General features: G+C 43.2%; 1 protein-coding gene across 1 annotated transcript in view; it reads left to right on the top strand.

Annotated features, from left to right (window-relative positions):
• Positions 1–2,941: 2,941 nt before the first annotated feature.
• The window catches only part of GXYLT2 (glucoside xylosyltransferase 2), a 30,513-nt gene continuing 14,426 nt past the window's right edge, over positions 2,942–19,028 (top strand). The window contains exons 1-3 of the mRNA XM_038410127.2: positions 2,942–3,407; positions 11,984–12,173; positions 12,422–12,553. Coding sequence (XP_038266055.1) covers positions 3,115–3,407; positions 11,984–12,173; positions 12,422–12,553 — 615 coding nt within the window. The 5' untranslated portion in view covers positions 2,942–3,114. The remainder of the gene's footprint in view (positions 3,408–11,983; positions 12,174–12,421; positions 12,554–19,028) is intronic.

Below are 19,028 nucleotides of genomic sequence, written 5' to 3' on the forward strand. Positions count from 1 at the left end.
AAACAGTGCAAACAGGATGGAGAGCTGCCCTGACAGGATATCAATGGATTCCCTGGGCTGTATAAAGCTGGTGTAACTTCCTTGGTGTGGGGGATCAGGCATGTGACAGAAAGCAGGAGGGGATGAGTTTGGGGCACACTAGGCTCTAGTAATCTCTTGTCAGTGCAGCAATCCTCCGAGGGAGCATTCTTGCCAACACAGTGCACAGCAGCCCTTAGCTTGGTCTCCAGTCCGTATTAGGATCAGGGAAACAGAAAGGTAGCTTGTCTTTCTCAGTCCTTTCTGGTTCCTACATTGAACATATTTCATGTGGCCCCAGAGATCTGGGCCAATCTATTTAACCAAGAAAAGAGTTGTGACTTTGAGTCAAGCAAAAGAAACACTTATGTAGCTTACAGAATATCCAAAGGAGATTCTCCAAAAGGACTCGTTCTGCCAGATTCTTTATCAGTTCTCACATTTTCAGCAGAGTGACTGACAATGTTCTTTTCTCAACATTTATTCTTTATGTGTGAAGATCCAACTCCTGCCATTCTTACTCCTCGTTTTGGCAGGATTTGATCCTAAAAGCAATCTGATTTTAAAAGCATAAAGCATTGTAACATATGGAACTGAATACCTAATCATCTCACGCTTTTACACTGGATGCATCATGTACAATGTACTGGCTCCTTCACTACCTGTGTGTCTGGTGTAAGAAAAAACACATTGTGGAGTGCAGGCGTTATTTCAGAAAACCAAGACCACTTTTTCTGGGGCCTATCCTTAACTCACAGGAGCAGTGCTGTGATTTCAGTGGGGTTACCCAAATTAGTAAGTGTTGCAGCAGCTAGGTCCTTTGTTTAAAAGCCTGCCATTGAAACAGTCTCCTGAGAAACACATTTAGTTTTCCTGAGAGCATCAGGAGGCATCAGACATACAACCTGACTCCAGCATACTTCAGCACTACACAAATAACTTAAAGATACTCAACGAAACCATAAAACAACACTGAGCAGACAAAATTCCAGTTTGTTTCAGGAATTAAATGTGTCTTAAGATATGTCTACACTTTAATAAAAGACCTGGGGCTGGCCTGGGTCAGCTGACTCAGGTTCAGCAAGTCTATAAACAGCACTGCACACGTTCGGACTAGGGCTGAAGCTGGGCTCTGGGACCCCTTATGAGGGGAAGGTCCCAGAACCAAGGCTCTAGCCTGAGCCCGAACATCTACACTGCAGTTTCAAAGCCCCACGGCCCGAGCTCTATGAGCTCAAGTCAGTTGACCTGGGCCAGCTGTGGCTCTGCTGCAGATCTTGTATCACGCACACACCCTTAAAGAGAAAACTTGGGGGCCCTATTTCCCTAGAACAGCTGTTACTTCAGAGATTTGTGACTATAATGCCCCCATCCTTTGGGTAGTTAAATTCTAGCCATAAGGGATAATATTAATACTTGCATTTCTATAAAACCTTTCATCCAAGGATCACAAATCAATTTACAAACCTCACTGAGTTCGATTCCCTAATCTGTAAGGTAGGTCAGTATTATCATCTCCATTGATCTTGCTTTGGTAGGTGAAATAACTTGCCCACAGTCACAGCAAGGCAAGTCCAATACCCAAGAAAAGTAAGTGGATTCTTGTATTCCTGCACTCCCATGAAAATTTCACAACTCACCACCCATCATAATCTACCTCTGGCAAGTGGGATGCAAATAGTGTGTGTGTGATAAGGTGCGGATGTGTGTTGAGGTGCACAGTAGATAGCATCTCAGTGCCTGATTTCCCAATCTGGCAGAACAGACAGAAGAAATGTATTTCAGGGACTGATTTATCCCCCATCCACCTCCTCTCCTCCTCACCCCACATACACACTCACATAACCATGGCACTTTGAGGACCTGCCAGTCATAAGTCTAGCTCTGGGTAATACAGTAATAAGTCAGTGGTAGAACCCAGGAATCCTGACTCTCAGTTCCTGTTCTCACCACCAAATAGGACTTTTACATTGATTGCATCCCTGACCAAAGGGTCTCTAACAGTGAATTATGTGTGAAACACCTCTTGGCAGTGGGACAGTGCTCCCGTGAACCGGTTAGTTCTGTATGGAATTAGAATTCCACAGTCCGTGTGTCCCAGGACCTATCCTGGTAATTGCTACCGGGAATCTTTTGGAGCTCAAAGGGCTGGGGCCTGTGTTTTGGAGCAAGAGGACTGGCATCCTGTCCCTGCTGCCAGCACGAAGTTTTGCGTGGCCAGGACATGCCGTTTAGGGTACGTCTACACTGCAGGGAGGGGTGTAATTTCTGGCTTGAGTAGACAGACCTACACTACTTTCATCAAGCTAGCACTGTAACAATAGTGATGTGAGTACACAGGCGGCAGCACCAGCGAGCCGCCCTAGGGCATACCCCAGGGGTTGGCCGCTCAGTGCCCCAGCCGGACTGCTATTTCCAGCATGCCCGCTCCATGCCAGTGAGCACAGGTCTGACTCCCCCAGATGGGAACGACGCCTTCTGCTGCAGTGCGGACGTACCCCCCTCGGGACAGCTGTGAACTCCTAGCGGGCTATGGGTTTATTTCAGGATTAGCATCCCTGTGCTAGGGATGGGGGGAGGGGGGGGGGACAAGAGGCACAGAAAAGGGAAGGCCCCAGCCCCAGAGCTCCCAATGCGGGCTGGCACAGAGCATTGACAAGAGCCACGCCTGGGTGACTCCCCCCGGACAAAATACCCAGTGGCCCTGGGAAGAGAGCCCGATCCCTGCTCCCCAGCTGCCTGCTCTGACCACTAGATCCCTCTGCCTTCCTCGAGGCCCAGCCCAGGCTCCCCCGCCCCCTCCATGGAGGCAGCCTGTGGCTAGTACCGTGGAGGGGGGGGGGGTAGCTTGGGGGAGCGGCTATTCCACACAGTACGGTAGGGGTGAGCTCCGCCCCGGTTCACCCTCTCCTCCCCCGGCCCCGGAGCAGCCAGCGCGGCGCAGCAATGCGAGCCGGGCAGGCGCCCCGCGCACGGTGCCTTGGGCTGCGCCCCGCCGGCCCCAGGGCGTCCAGTCTGGCTCCCGCTGGCCAGCGCGCGGGATGAGGAGCCCGTGCGCGGCGTTCCCCGGGGACTGAGCCTCCCTCCTGCTGCGCCATGAAGCTCTACTGCAAGGTGGTGGCCATCCTGCTGTGCCTGGGGGTCCTGCTGCTGCTCTATCTCTTCGTGGGCAACGCGGACGAGCCGCCGCTGCAGGGGGCCGGAGAAACTCGCTTGCCGCTGCCCGTTTCCCCCGGACCGGGGGGCCGCGCCCACCCCCTCTTTGCACATTTCCACCCCGTGCAGGGGGCGGCGGCGGCGGCGGCGGCTCAGATTTCCAAGCGGGAGCCACGTCTCGGCAAAAACCCCGGCAAGCGGAGTCCTGCGAGAGGGAAGTTTGCAAACGTTCGGTAAATGCGGCTGCTTTTGTTTTATTTTTCCGGGGCTTGGCTGCAACAATAGAGGATTTGGGGGGGGCGGGGGCGGCGGCGGCGGCGGCGGGAAGAGAGGGAAATTTCCGGGGTCAGTTTGCAGGGAGGGTTGGTCCGGGATCTAGAGATCCCCTGGCTCGTGAGAGATCCCGATTCTGCTGCTCGGGTGGCAGCAGTTTGGATCAGAGCTTCCTTGGCTGGAAGCGGGATCCTTCCTCGACAATATCTTGGCACTGGAGCAGCAGCCCCCGTAATGCGTTTTGTGGAAAGTTTGGTGCCCCGAGTCAGTTTCCTGCGGGTCGAGTCGGGGCAGAACTACACCAGAATGCGCTTTCCCGGGGAAGAACTTGCTATGTCCTTTCCCTAACTTGAACCCCTCTGCTTTGAGTCACACACTGACCTTTTCCTTTGCTTTTTAATTCCTGCTCAAATCGCGCAGTTTTTTCACTCTTGAGTTTGGCAAATACATCACGCGCTCTCCCTCTGTAGGTTGCAAGGCCACGGATTAGTTGCACTGCACACAATAACTGTAAGCCCTATAAACTGCTTCTCCTGTCTTTTAATCGACTTTTCCTTGAAACATCAGTGTCTGAGACCCCATGGAAATGTTTGGAAGTGCCATGCAGAGGTTCTGTTTCTAACCTGTAGAGAAGAATTCCCATTTCTGTACAGGTAACAGATGTGTGGCTCAGCTTTGTGAGAAAGCAGCCTTCATAAGCAAAACCATTCTGACTGGTTTTGTGGTTCTTTTGAAGTATAAGGCTGATTTAAAAAAAAAAAAGAGTGTAATTTGCTAGTGATAGATTACAGATAGGTGAGAAATTTCTGTCAAAGGCAACATGTGCTTATTTTGTATTGAAAATGAGTGAAAACAAAATGAAATCAGATGAAAGGTGAATAGCTATTTGTGTATGGCATTAATAACATTCTAATATATTTTATATAATGAGTTGGATTTGAACAGTTAAGAGAACAATGAATACATCTTGTTTTACCATTGTTTTTTATATACTAGTGCGGTTAAGAAAACTTTGCTAAATGATGTTTGATTTAATGTGATCTAGCTTTTAAAATATTTTGCAACTAGAATATTTTTTAAAAAGTTACTATGATTATAAATCAGAAAAGTACAAATATTTGTTTTTTTTTCCTATGGATAGACGACTCTTTTTTTCTCCTCTGCATTTTAGCTGTATTATGGTGAATGTGACTAAACTATCAAATGAACTTTGCATGTCTTTGATTCATGATTTCACAGAGATGTTCCGAAAGACTGTCCCATTTTATAAGATCTTATTCTTGAAGTTATTAAAGCAGTTGGTTTCTTATAAGCATTATATCTATAGTGAGTGCAAGTGATGTTTACTGTGACTAGCAATGGATCATGAACAGAATTCAAATTGATGTATTAAAGCAGGATTATTTACTTTAGCAACTGTACCTCCTGAAGTCATTTTTCTTTGGAGCATATCTCTTAGATTATCATGGAAATCATGGACAATATTAAAAGAATGAAGAGTGAAAATAGCAAAATCTTCTGAAGAGGGTAAACAACCCTCCCATTTCAATGAATAAGAAACATCTTATATTCTGAAAATTTGACATTATCTGGGTTTTGTTTATTTATTACATTTTCAACTACGTTCTACAAGGTCTGCACAAGGAAACATTGTTAATGAGGAGCACAGCCAAAAAAAAACAAAAAAAGTAAAGAAGCTGCATTTAAACACTGCATGTTCTTCTGCTTTCATTACATTTCTGTGCTCTTAGGGCGTGATCCTGCACCACTGAGGTTGATGGGAGTTAGGTCACTGATTTCACTGGGAGCAGGAGCAGATGGTTAGGGTCCAATTCTGATACCCTTGCTGATCAGTTCCTTATTGCACTAGCCGTTCCATTGTTTTTTCTGGGACTACTGCCAGAGAGTATTACTCAGTTCAAGTCAGGGTATAATTTGCAAAGTATGTAAAAGTTATGTCGTGGCTAGGGAAAAAAAAAATCTTATTTCTCTAAATAGTTAGAAGACCAGAGACAGACCCAGGTTTAGGCTAGACCAGCAGTTCTCAAATTGTGGGGCAGGACCCGAAAGTGGGGCAGGACCTTCTTTTAATGGGGTCGCCAGGGCTGGCTTAGACTTGCTGGGGCCAAAGCCTGAGCCCCACATGTAGGTCAGAAACTGGGCAGCAGGGCTCAGGTTACAGGCCCCCTGCCTGGGGCTGAAGCTCTTGGGCTTTGACACCCCCTGCCCTGCCCTGCCCCGCCCCGCCCCACCCCGCCTGGGGTGATGGGGCTCTGGCTTTGGCTTTGGACCTTCCCAGAGTGATGGGGCTTTGGCGGGCTCAGGCTTCGGTCATGTAATAATTTTTCTTGTCAGAAGGGGGTTGTGGTGCAATGAAAGTTTAGAACCTCTGGGCTAGACCTCTCTCTCACTAGCCTGCTGATGGCCAGACATGTGGCAGAGATGATCTGCTTGGTTTCTAGGGATCTAATTCAAATCTCATTGAAGTCAACAGAAAGTCTGTAATTTCAAAGGGCTGGAATCAGGCCCTGGAGAAATAGGTCCTGATTCGGTAAGTTTGTTATGCCTCTGTCTAACTTTAGGCATGTGAGTAGTCCCATGCATTTAGCTGTGGCTTACATATGCTTACAGTTAGACACAAGTTTAAGTAACTTGATGAATCAGGGCTTTAGGCCATTTGGTCCCTGCCATACTGAGTTAAGCTAACTTGATTGAAACCCCAGTCCCATAATTCCTTTAACATACCTGTAGTGAGGACATCATTTCACACCTTTAAAATCATTTGACCTGTAAGTACGTAGGCTACAACACGATCAGACCTTCTAGGTATGCTCAGATGATCTTAAAGAAATGAAACTTGGTCTACATGAGCATTGAAGAGGAATTAATTGACTTAACTCATTTGAGTTAGCATAGCTTGTTTGGGAAAAATGTACCCTTTTTTGGCTCATGTAGACAGGGCATTACAGTGTGTCAATGATAGAAAAAAGCATGTTTTAAAACGTAATAGCTAACGTTTTAAAATCTTAGTGTAGGCAGAGTAAATGGTAATTTTAATGTTAGCTACTACCACTTGCTCCGGCTACATTAGAAGAATAAAATGTGTTAGCTGTTGAGTTTTAAAAAATACAATTTTTCCTAGTATGGGCAGGGTTTTAGAAGGTGAGGCCTTCACTGAGCCCATATTTTCACCTACTGAAGTTCCAAGGACAGAACTGAACATCCTCACTTGTTCTATTTTGGTTAATTATGATTTTTGGATTATTTTTTGTAGGCATCTCTTAAAGCTCAGCATTGTTTGCAAAGTTCTGTTGTGCTTTTAAAGTTGTTCTCTATTTCAGCAGTTGGTTAAGAGCCTGATCTTGTGAATCCTTACACTTGTGAGTAATGAGTCCCATAACTTTCAGTGGGATTACTGATGTAAGTGAGGGTTAGCAGGTTCTGGACCCAGGTATGCAAAAGGATGTCTCATCTCTAAGGGAGGAAAAACAAACAAACAAACTAGGATCTATGGTTAGTTAAGGTGGCAAGACTTGGGAAGTGGGACTACAAAGTCTTAAAAAGATACTTGTCAACATGTTTAGGCCTCCCAAGAGTGTTTCCTTTAAAGAAAGGTGTGATCTAGTAAGATGCTCTTTCTCTATATAGTATAATACTATTACTTTTTAAAACAAACTTTGATTGGATCTTCATCAACACAAAACAGCAGAAGTTCTAAAAAAAAACCCAAAAGCTTGTGGGAATTTTTAATTTTTTTTTTACTGTTTTTCCCCATTACCAAATTTAGAAAAATGTTAAAATTTCAACAAAACTTTTTGGTTGTCAAAAAATTTCAATCACGTCTAATGTATAGCTGGTTGGAAAAAATGATCATATTTTTAATTCAGAAAATTTTGGGCATCTAGTATTTTTTTTTTTTAAGTGTCATTGAATGTGTTTTTATTTCATCTATCCCTGTACCACAACCATTGTTTCAGTGCTGACTCACAGGAAAGAAGCTTATTTAATGAATCACCAGTCCCTGTAAGGTTTTCCTTTTTGGGTCAACTCTCCAAGTATTGCCTAAATGTAACCACATTTATATTGTGAGATATGATGAGATCATAACATGAGGCTTTTTTAAAGTATTACATTGCATCCTATAGGGATGCTGCATGGAATTTACCTTCCTCTAAGAAAATTTGCAGGCTTGAATAGATTAGCGGATTGTGTAAGGAGGCAGGGATGCATTGTCTTGTATGGATCTGGATTGGTTCTGGACAGGTGATGGTCTGATTATGTTAAAGCCTCTGGCTGTGACAAATGAGAAAATTAGATTTAATCTAAACCCATAGAGAGGAAAGTGTATTGTTGTTCTTGGGATCTCAGTTTCTTGACACTATCTCTGTTCCACCCAAGGAGACCAAGAATAAAAACAGTGTTAAAGCCAACTGTTAAGCAACTGTGTAGAGGTTTCTCATCTGTAAAATGGGGATTATAATAGCTACCAGCCTCACAGGAGTCTGATGAAGTGAGCTGTAGCTCACGAAAGCTTATGCTCAAATAAATTTGTTAGTCTCTAAGGTGCCACAAGTACTCCTTTTCTTTTTGCGAATACAGACAAACACGGCTGCTACTCTGAAACCTGTGTAGAGGTTGGTGATGTTGTATCCTTGAGGGGCCTAATGCTGACAGCATTATTATACCCTATTGGGTGCTAACAGTGCTGGCTTAAACTTTTCTATGACAGATGCTGAATGTTTATGATATGCTTTGCAAGTGCTTGTCAGGGCTTTATGTAGTGCTTAATGTTAAAGCTATCTGTACTTGGACTAGTATGTAATGAGGCTGCTGTTGGCATATTAGAATCTGTCTTACATGGATACTGTAGGGAAGTCTCTGTTCTGAATTAATCCTTATTTGTCTGTTTCTTTTCTCCTGTCTTTCCTCTTGCTCTGCCTAAATACACCTGCCCAAAGTAGGTTTATTTATTGGGCTTAATAAAAGGAGCTCAAGATAGCAGAAAGCTCCCATTTTATGTAATCACTTTGGTTGACTGTTTTAAAACCCATCAAATGTCATCTACTTTAGACCCTTGTGATTCTAATATTTTAAAATGAAATATTAAATCATTTAAGAATGGAAAGAAAATTATAAAATCCACCTGTGTAACAATCATTAAAAACAAGGAACTACTTCAGTGACCAGTCAATCAGATTATAAATGAATGAACACAAATATGCAAACAGAGTAAGGGTTTGCTAATAATAATCTAGTGCTTTGTAGCATCAGAGTGTTTTGCAAATGCTAATTAATCTCCTTGAGACTCCTGTGAGACTGGTAGCTATTATAATCCCCATTTTACAAATGAGGAAACAAAGTCATAAAGACTTGATGACTTGCTGAAAGCCTCATAGGGACAGTATCCAATGCATCTGATGAAGTGAGCTGTAGCTTACGAAAGCTTATGCTCAAATAAATTTGTTAGTCTCTAAGGTGCCACAAGTACTCCTTTTTCTTTTTGCAAATGCAGACTAAGCTGCTACTCTGAAAAAAGTATCAAAGATGGAATTCTTCGTTCCCCATCCATTTTGGATCATAACTATTAGTTATGCCTCTCCATAATGAAAATATTTTAATATCTTAAACTGGTGACTTCATCAGATCAGTATTTGTGTCGTTTGCTTTACCAACTGCTTATGTCTCACTTAAACAAATCCTAGAGCCTTTATGAAGGTTACCACAGTATTTAACAAATATGCATTTTTTTTTTTGTTAAAGCATTTTTTTTCAGGCATTTAATTTGCATCAATCATCTTATTGACTGATGTAGCAATTTCCACCCAGGCAAAGTGTCGGAAAACTGTCTGCTTCCAAATGTAGTTGTGCCAATTAATGGTTAAACGCTAACCAATTAGAGAAGGCTTTATATAATAGCTGGATTCACTAAGTACGGTCCCTGTACAAGACTGTGGCCCAGATTCAAAGTAGACCCCTCTTGTCCCAAAATAACAACTCTGTTAAGTGAGCTAACAGTGTATCTTTCCTCCTCCTTTTTGGAAGCTCAATGTGTAACACTATCTAAGTGTGTTGTGTCCATCACTAGTGGCTTTTCTACACAGAGGATAAGATTCTACTGCTCCTACCAGGTAATGAATTTTTTTCTTTAGTTTAAGTGGTAGAGACCTGTGCGCTTTGTGCTGAATGTTCTGTGACGGATCCTTAGCTGAGGTAAATGGCTTTACCTGCATTGAAGTTAATGAAGCTACATCAGTTTACCCACGTTGAGGATCTGGCTCTGTATCTCTCTTCACAGCCCATGGTGACATGTAAGAGCTGATCCAGTCTAGCACTTGCTAACTTGATACTCAAGCAACGGTAACCATTTAGTGTGATCCCTTATCTAGACAAGGGACTTGTGATATGCACACATGCTGTATGTTAGTTCTGCCCAGACTGACACTGACGGTATGTCTATATTACAAGCGCTACAGTAGCTAAGCTCTGGTGCTGTTCTGTAGACACTTTCTACAGTGACGGAAGAGTTTTTTCCATAAGTCCAGTAAATACACCCAGCTGGGCTAATAAAATAATTCTCTCCTCGATCAAGCTGCATTGACAGCAGATTTAACTACATCACACAGGGTATGAAATTTTTCACTGTGCTGAACGATGTAGCGACGTTTTAAGTGTAGACTAGGCCTGAAGACAGCAGCTGTACTAGGTGGACCAAAAGGGAACCTACTTTAAGCTGAACCCAATGGGTCTGTGTTCAGCATGCCTTGGCTGGAAGACCCTTTTTACATAGCTTGGGAGGTTGCCCTTTGAATTCACTCTCTGCATGTGTGGCCGAGAATTGATAGTGGTTAAAAATGCGCACAGCAGCACTTTGGGCTTTGGCACAGGCACTTGAAATGTCCAAATATGAGGTTAGAGCTTTGTCCTGCTCCCATTGAAGTCTGTGGCCATAAGCTATATCAAAGTAATTCACATTTATATTCTACATATGGCTTGATTTAGAGACTCAATTAAGCGGAAACATTAAAGAGATGGTTAGAAGGAGGGAGTTGGAAACAGGATCTGTATGAGGAGCCAATTATTCATTTTAATAATTCAGTGGTTTTTACACTAATAGTCTGGAAAGTAAATACCACTTCACATAAACGTAGTGTTTCATTATTTATACACTGTTGAAATTGAGGTTTAATTATGACTAAAGACTAAAACTTTTAAACCATTAGTGAAACATGTTGCTTTGTGCAATCTGTAAAGTACTTGGGGCTTAAAGCATAAGCAGATTATTCTGCAGTACCGGACAACAGCTATCATGCTGAGATCATTATGAACATTATGTTAGTTTCTGGAAAGAGACATCCTGAGTAGTATTCATTAATTGCCATTGTCTCTTTGTAATTTCTTTAGGCCTTTTGTTTTGTTGGTAATATTAGCTGTACTGATTGATTGTGTGCATGTCAGTTGTGTATATTGAGCTGGGACCAGGCTAGGATTTATTTCCTCACTTCAGCGATAGATCACCTTTATCCTTTTGAACAACCCAGTGACAACTCTGATGCTTATGATTTACTTATTTTTTCTATGCATCTGGATAGCAGCATGTTAATGTGGTTCAGATCGGCATGCAAATAGGACGAACCAAGAGGAAATCATTCTGGGAATGACTTTATTTCTATACCAATAACTGAAAAAATAAAGGCCAAAGTTTTCCAAAGTGACTACTGATTCTGCGATCCCAATTTGAGATGCCTTTAAAAGCCCTATATGAGAGTTAGGTATCATTATTTGTTATAAAGGGGCCTGATTTTTCAGAAAGTGCCAGGCACTCATTCTGTAAATATCAGGCCCCTTGAAACTGTCTCAGGTTTAGCACCCAGAAAATTGAAGCACCTGAAATCACTAGTCATTTTTTAAATTGATGCAATGGGCCGACCCCATTTCTCAATGGAGTTAGTGACCCAGGATACAATGGGAATAGGGTGAGGCACAGTATGATGAGTATAAAGGACCTCTGAAAATGCCTTTTACATGTCAGTTTTGGATATGTATGTTCGCCTTTTATATACTGGTCAAGCATTCTAAAACTTAAAAAAAAAAAAAAAATTTCAGATGGGAGATGTGCTCTACTTAAACAGACATAATGGGCTTGATGCAGAAGGTCAGACTAGATGATGATAATGGTGCCTTTTGGCTTTAAAATCACTGAATCTAGAATAAAAATCTCACTTGCTCTTCAAAAGCCAAACAATGACTTTCTGTGCTGTTAATTCAGTGTAATTTGCGTGGTACAGATGTATGCGGACAGGAAGAACTATCAAACCTGTTCTAGTTAAAGATACAGAAAATAACTAGTATATTTCTTCATGTTCTCATGATCGCATTCTTGACTGGACTTAGTGACTCACGTTCTACATCCTGTTAACAAGCTCCACTCTAACGAATTCACTTCTTTTTTTAATAGATATGATGCTCTTTTAATGTAGATGCCCAACCCCCCCCCCACACTTCAATTGCATGTTCTTTATTTATATTTATTTTTCAGACGACTTGGGGAACAGAAACACTTGAAAGAACTTCCATCTCTGCAATGGATGCACCTGGCAGTTGTGGCGTGTGGTGACCGGCTGGAAGAGACTCTTATCATGCTGAAATCAGCAGTTCTGTTTAGCTACAGGAAACTTAAGTTTCACATCTTTGCTGAGGATTCCCTGAAGCCTGAATTTGAGAAAAAGGTGAATCTGCTTCTTTCTCATTTTCAAAAACAATGCAATGGTTGTAGCCTGCAGATGTCTGATAACAAATGGATGTCAGCAAGTTAATTAGTGGATAGGATCTTTTAAAAATAAAATAAAATGTGGGGGCTTGTTACTAACCCTGGTCTGTACAGGCTTTTTGTTTTTTAAATTGTTTGATTATTTAATAGTATTGCAGAAACCTGACTCTGTATCTGAATTTTAATCCTGTCCCCCATGTTTTTCAGTTAAAGGAATGGCCTTCCTCTTACACCAAGAAGTTTGAATACAATGTCTACCCAATTGCTTTTTCAGTAGGAAATGCTCAGGAATGGAAAAAATTATTCAAACCTTGTGCTGCCCAGCGCCTCTTTCTTCCGGTAAGGCACCTGGATTTCTGAATATGCAGCTTCAGGAAAGGATCTGTTTCAAAGTAAGGAAGCTTTGCCAATGTGAGATTGAAAACATTTTTCCAGCTGAAATTTCCTTTCTAGGACATCTTTATCTGTTCCTTTATCCACTTAAAACACAATCTTACCATTCCTCCCCCTGGCAAATAATGCATGCTTCTTGTTTGATTCCACCTCCTTTTGCCTGTTGGGGGTCAGTGTCAGTGTTGTTTGGATGTAGGTGCTGTGTGCTTTCCAAACGTCACATTCCTTTAAAGATACAGTCCTTGGTCCCCTTTCTCTCATTCCCTATGTTTCCCATTAAAATGGAGGGTTTTTTTAGGACTCTTCTTCCCCTGCCCCCATCCAGGAAGCATTTTCTCAGGGTTGTCCCTAGAGAATGCAATTCCACGGTTCAGAAAAATGTGATCCCATGTGAGACTCTCAAAATTGCGGCATGTAAAAAGCCCATATGTTAGCTCTTCCAGCCTCTGCGCAGGTTATATTGGCACCCTCTCCCTTAACTTGTACTGCCAACGATTCTGTTTGGTTAGTAACATTTAGGGGGGAGGCTTTCAAAGGCATAAAGACCAGTTGGGTGTCCAATTCCCATGGAAAGTCAACTGCAGACCCAAGGGAATGTTGGGACTAGAGGCAGACAGCGGAGAGTCCCTGTGAAGTGTGAGTCCCTGTGAAGTACACCAGCCATGATAGTAGCTGTAGCACTGCATTCACACTCTGCACCCTGCACGTGTTCGGAGCCTGCACTCTCATAGACACAGCCTTGACTGTGTAGGAGTCTCATAGCTAAACCCCAGCATGCACCAGGAAAACAGACCCCTAAGTGTGTTCATGGAACAGCATTTTCATTCTGAGCATAACCCAGTTTAAAAGCAGCCATGCTGTGAATGCGCCTGATTCTTCATGCCTTGTACCTCTTGTAGTCATTTATGCCACCTGGATTGAGCCTTTTTGGGCAGAAAGACTGCTCTGTTGTTATTGACTGCTGATCTCCATCCATCCTTCATGTGGTGGACAAAGGTTAGGTGTCCACATTGATGCTTTTCAGTCTATCAGCAGCTTTCTGCCTCAAGGTGATGGTGGAACTTGCACACCCCACCAGGGACAGATGGAGTTGGTTTTTGAGTGGCATTGTTCTCTGAGAGGACGCAGAGGGGAGTATTGGACGAATGCTTGTCAGCTCCAAGGGCTCACTTGTGTAGGGTGCCCTGAGGTTCTGTCCTGTCATTCCTCATGTTTAAGGTGCTTGTGAGGAGATAATGACATGATTGAGTGCTCTACAGCCCAAGCTCTGTCTGTTTTCTCGGACCAAATCAGTTGTGTTTTTTCAGCTTTCCTAGTGTCTAACTGAGACTGGGGCATGGATGAGAGCTAGGTGGCTGAGGACCGTTGGGACTGAAACTAAGGTGATGGTGAGCTGGGAAAAACAAGTGGTGGAAATGTCTGAGGTGGTAAATGACCCTTTGGTTGAGGGGAGTACACCTACCCTTTGTTACTCAGGTTCATAGTCTGGAGTCTTACTGGATCCTGAGCTGTTTCTGGATGACCAGAGCTTTACTTAAAGCTTTCTTCATCTGTGCTTACCCACAGGGTTCCAGCCCTTGCTCATGAATACCCATAATGATATCCACATTCATAACTCTGTCCCGTCAGGCTGAATCACTGCAGCGCATGCTGTTTGCCCAGACCTAAAACTGGCTGAGACCATTCAGCTAGTGCAGAAGGCAAATGTTTCACTGAAGAATATTGCACATGTGATGTGGAGGTTGTACTGGCTCCCAGTTTGTTTCATTGTGAAGTCCAAAGTGTTTGCTTTACACCTAGAAAGCTCTTCATGGTTTGGCTCTTGACTATCTCAGTGACCAGCTCTCTCATCCTGTGTAACTCAACAGTTGAAATAAGGGACCATTCATACAAGCTGAGGATGTGGCCCATGGTATCTCGGAGCTTTCAAGCTATCAGACCTTACGTTTGAATGGTGGAAGAGCTTTCTAAATTGAAGGCCCTCACCTTGAGAATTCCTCTCTGGGGTCCAACAGAGACCAAGTTAGTTGGTCCTCAGGATGTGCTTCAAGACCCATCTGTTCACTCAGTCTTTTTCTGAGAGGATGACCTGAGCTGGGTGGGAGTGGCGTTCTTTTAATACCCTTTCTACATTCAGTCTGTTTAAACCATTAAGTTGAGACTTGTTTTAAATAAATTAGCCTACTGATGTTGATAGGCTAGTGCGCAAATAAATAAACCCTTCCACCTTTCTTCAAATGACTCCATGTCCGATGGATCTCTGAGTGGAACTGCATAAAATGTTAACACTTTTTTGGAGGGTCCCAAGGGAACAGCAGCTTAGAGCACAGGCTATGTACCCCCTCAGATGCACACATTATCTTGGTTCAGCTAATGCATGTGCTAATCTCAGGTCAGAATTCGAGCCTTTGGTTTACTCTCTTTTGAACTTCCCTGCCAATTAAATATCTTTTTCTTTATGGAATGCCAACAGACCTGTGAAACTGGAAAGAAATGTACAAGCGTGCACTGAAGGGGCCTTGTACAAGAAAGTTTCAATGTGAATTTCATAGCTAATAATGCTAAGGCCATGTGTTGTTTCTGTAACCCCAAATAATGAAGTGTTTCATTTTGAATGGCAGACTAATGCTGGCATTCCTGATTTTTGTAGACTTAAAATATTATTAAAATGTTAAGGAAGATCACAGTAGATGCCAAGAGGGGGAAGTCACAGCGTCGGATTATAAACCTGTCATATCAGGCATAGGGTAGATGGACTGAACCTAAGGGTAATCTGAAATCAAGTTTACATTGATGTTCTGGCTGCAGTCTACCTCTGTTAAACCAAATCAGGGAAGCTGCAGATGGGATCTTAAAATGATTACAAATAACGGGCTTTTAAAACAAAATTACGTTGAGATACTAAGGGTCCATTCATTATACCAACCTGTTCAGGTTGGGCGGGTAGCAGGGTTAACCATTCCATGGGAATAATATTATTTCTAGCAAGTGCCATCTGAGTATCTGCAATGTCCGTGCAAGCATCAGTAGTCAGGTGGTGATACCTTCACTCCTGCTAGATACCATCTTATGCCACAGATAGTCTCCTTGGCTTCAGTGCATTCAGATGTGATGCTGATGGGTGGCAATATAAAACCCTGAGATGGATGCTGTGCAGTTTGAGGAAAGCTGGCAAAATCTGGCCCTTTTTCATTGCCCTGGTGGCCCTGTGAGTGAGCTAAATGCTGTCCACATTTCACAGATGTGGAGACGGAGCAGTTCCCTTAACCTTTTTCTCTTCCTCAAAGTCATGCAGGAAGCCTATGTCAAAGCCTTCTGCCTGCCAGTCCTGTGCCTGAACCACAAGCCCATTCTGCCTCCCCAAAGGAAAATTGCTGCCTTCTGTCTAGTGACGCTATTGGCCTGATCAGTGGGTTGTTGGCTGCATTGCTTTTGAATACCTGCCCTGGTCATTTCACTGGCAGTGGCTTGGGAAGGGGTGAGCTCCTTGGGGCAGGGACCATCGTTTGTTTTGTGTTTGTACGGCGCCTAACACAGTGGGCATCTTGTCCATGACAAGGGCTCCAAACAAATAATAAATAACAAGCATCTACTTTTCCAGTGAGCAAGAAGCTGTGGAGATGGAGCCCTGCTTGCGGGAGCGATTTACAGACATCTGGGTGAAAACAGGCTGTGTGTCTTGGACGCACAGATGCAATATCCCATCTAGAGAACTGGGGTGGCCCTTTCACATTGCTGCGTGGAATTACAAAAATACTATAAATATGCAGAGGGCTTAAGGAAGGTTTCAGTCTTAATAATAACTAACATTTATGCAGAATCTTCCATCCCAGATTCTCCTAGCACTTCACACACAGAAGCCTGTGAGGGAGATTAGTGTTATCTGCACTTTACAGGTAACTAACGTGAGTCTGAAGTGACTTGCCAAGGGCCACATAGTGGATCAGTGGCAGAACTGGGAATAGACCCCAGGGCATTGTCCTGACTGGAGTTTTTGGCTCTCTTGTAACTGGGAGGTAGCTCAGTTTAATTGGAAATCCGTTAACTAAGATATTTGTGGGTGCTAACATAGATGTTCCCCAAACACGTGATCCTGGTCACGGTTCAGCCCTAGGATCTGGACAAAGCGCAGGAGTATGGACCTGCTGGCCAGTTTGAACCTATTGGCAGCACTGTCTCTCTTGGTAACACTATATGCTTACCTGCCAGCATGTTATTACTTGCCAGCCTTGCTAATATAGGGAGAATCCACAGAGACGGAAGTTGTGGAATCAAATTACAGATAATTGAGTATTTAACTGAAGTGTCAAGCTAAATATAGCCAGTTCTGAAGAGAACTCTCCAAAGATTTATTAGCAAAACGCTACACAGCTGTGAAAAACATGGAGATTATGCTCTTCTAAACTGTAAATGGATTGGAGGGGGAAGGAAGGGGACAAGGAAAAGCAGGACTCTCATATTCCCAGTTGGTCATGTTCAAAAGTCACATAACTAGGAGGTATTCTATCCCATCCTGACTCAAAATCTTGTCTGGAGACTTGTTTGTTAGTATCAAGTACATCTGCTATTGCCAAAGTGAGACATTAAAACTGGGCTTTTCAAAAGTAACTAGTGAGTTAGGGCGTCCAACTCCCTTTGGCTTTCAGTGAGAAGGGAGTGCCTGTTTCCCTTAGCTGCTTATGAAAATCTCACTCTAGCAGAGCTCAAAGATTATTGTAAATACTGCATTTGACTTGATTGTGGAAGCACCAGAGTTTAAAACAAATTCCCTCCCTGGTTTAACCCCATTGACTGCAGTGAAGTTACATGAGGGAGTCATTTGGCCACGTTATTCTAGAAGTTAAATTGCTGTGCCCAAGGCCAAGTCATATGCACCTCCAGGAAGAGATGTGGTCTAATCACACTGACCTCTGCAGCTTAAAGATGATTTTTTACACTTCCTAAGTGAACAAGGAAAGTGCTAAAGGCTTCGAAGAAATAGCAGCACTTCCCTTCCAGCCTGCTAGGAAGGTTTTGAAGGAGGATAATGAGTTCATTTTGCAGATCTTTAAAACTCTCCTTTTCCATGACGCCTACAAAAACTTGATTGTAGTTAGGCCGCTGGTGTGATGAGACTACTGCCTATCATGTTGACCAATATGGTCTCATTGTTTCCTTGTACTCCCCTGTCTGTCTGTGACCATCTGTTTGTTAGCTCTGGTCTTATACTTAAGCCTAGTCTACACTTTAAAATTTAGGCCGACGGAGTTTCATCAGTCAGGGTTATGAAAAATCCAACCACCTGAGTGCCATAGCTATGCTGACATAACTTCCAGAAGAGACGCAGGTAGGTCGACAGAAGAATGCCTCCATTGACATAGCTGTATTGCTCGGGGAGGTGCTGTTCATACATCCATGGAAAAACACCTTCAATCGGTGTAGGTTGCATCTTCACTACTGGGTTATGCCAGCATGGCTGCAGTGCCATATCTATGCCACTATACTCACCGTACTGTAGACAAGTCTCAGCTTGTAAGTTCTTCGGGGCAAGGACTGCCTTCTTGTTCTGTGTTCCCTAGCACAGTGGGGTTCTGGGTCTTGACCAGGGTTTCTAAGTGCTATAGTAATTCTAATAATAAATAACAGACTCTACAGTGTGTTGAACATCCTTGGGCAGCTGACAAGGAAGCGTGCTTCAGCTTATCATCTTTTAGCTTCCTCCAGAGCTAGCAAGAGAAACTTGGGGCCCAGTTCTCTGAGTTTCACTGCCCCATGTGTCCTGACTCCTAGTCTAACTCAAGCCTCTGCCTCTTTAATCTATAGTATTGGACTAATAATATTATATAGTTTTATTGCTATCTTCCTGTCACGGTTGTGTTGTCTAGTAATAACAGGTGCCTGTTCAGAGGGAAAAACTATTCTGTGCCACTTAGATATTGTGTGTGTCATTATCTACAGTAAGTTAGAGCCGAATGTATTATTCAATAACTAAGCGAGTAGTTGTCTGCACAGAGCCCGCATCAGAGACATTATTTTCCACTTTAAAAAGTGAAGGCACCCCTTTTGTTTGTCAGGCTGGCCAGGGAGAATGTGCCTTTGTGATGTCAGAAATGGAGTGGAGCTTTCATTAAACTAGGTTAAATGTTGATCCAAATCCTGAAGCCTTGAGCCAGGAGGAAATCGCATTGAGGTTGGCATTCAAGGATTCGGTCCAGTCTTAACAGGAGCCTATTGAGCATGCTCAGAGTGGTTTTTCTGTCACTTATCACTTTAATATTAATAACCCATTTATCCCATACATGGTTGCAAGGCGAGGGGAGGGGGTACCTCGACGAGCACTGTTTACAAGTTCAACTGGTTTTTGAGTTATCTGAGTAAGGAGGGAAATGTGGATGCTTTTGTTTTTGCAATTTGGACTAGTGATTGTTTCCTTCCCCAACCT

This window comes from Dermochelys coriacea, chromosome 7, assembly GCF_009764565.3.
Source record: "Dermochelys coriacea isolate rDerCor1 chromosome 7, rDerCor1.pri.v4, whole genome shotgun sequence".
NCBI classification, from domain to species: domain Eukaryota; kingdom Metazoa; phylum Chordata; order Testudines; family Dermochelyidae; genus Dermochelys; species Dermochelys coriacea.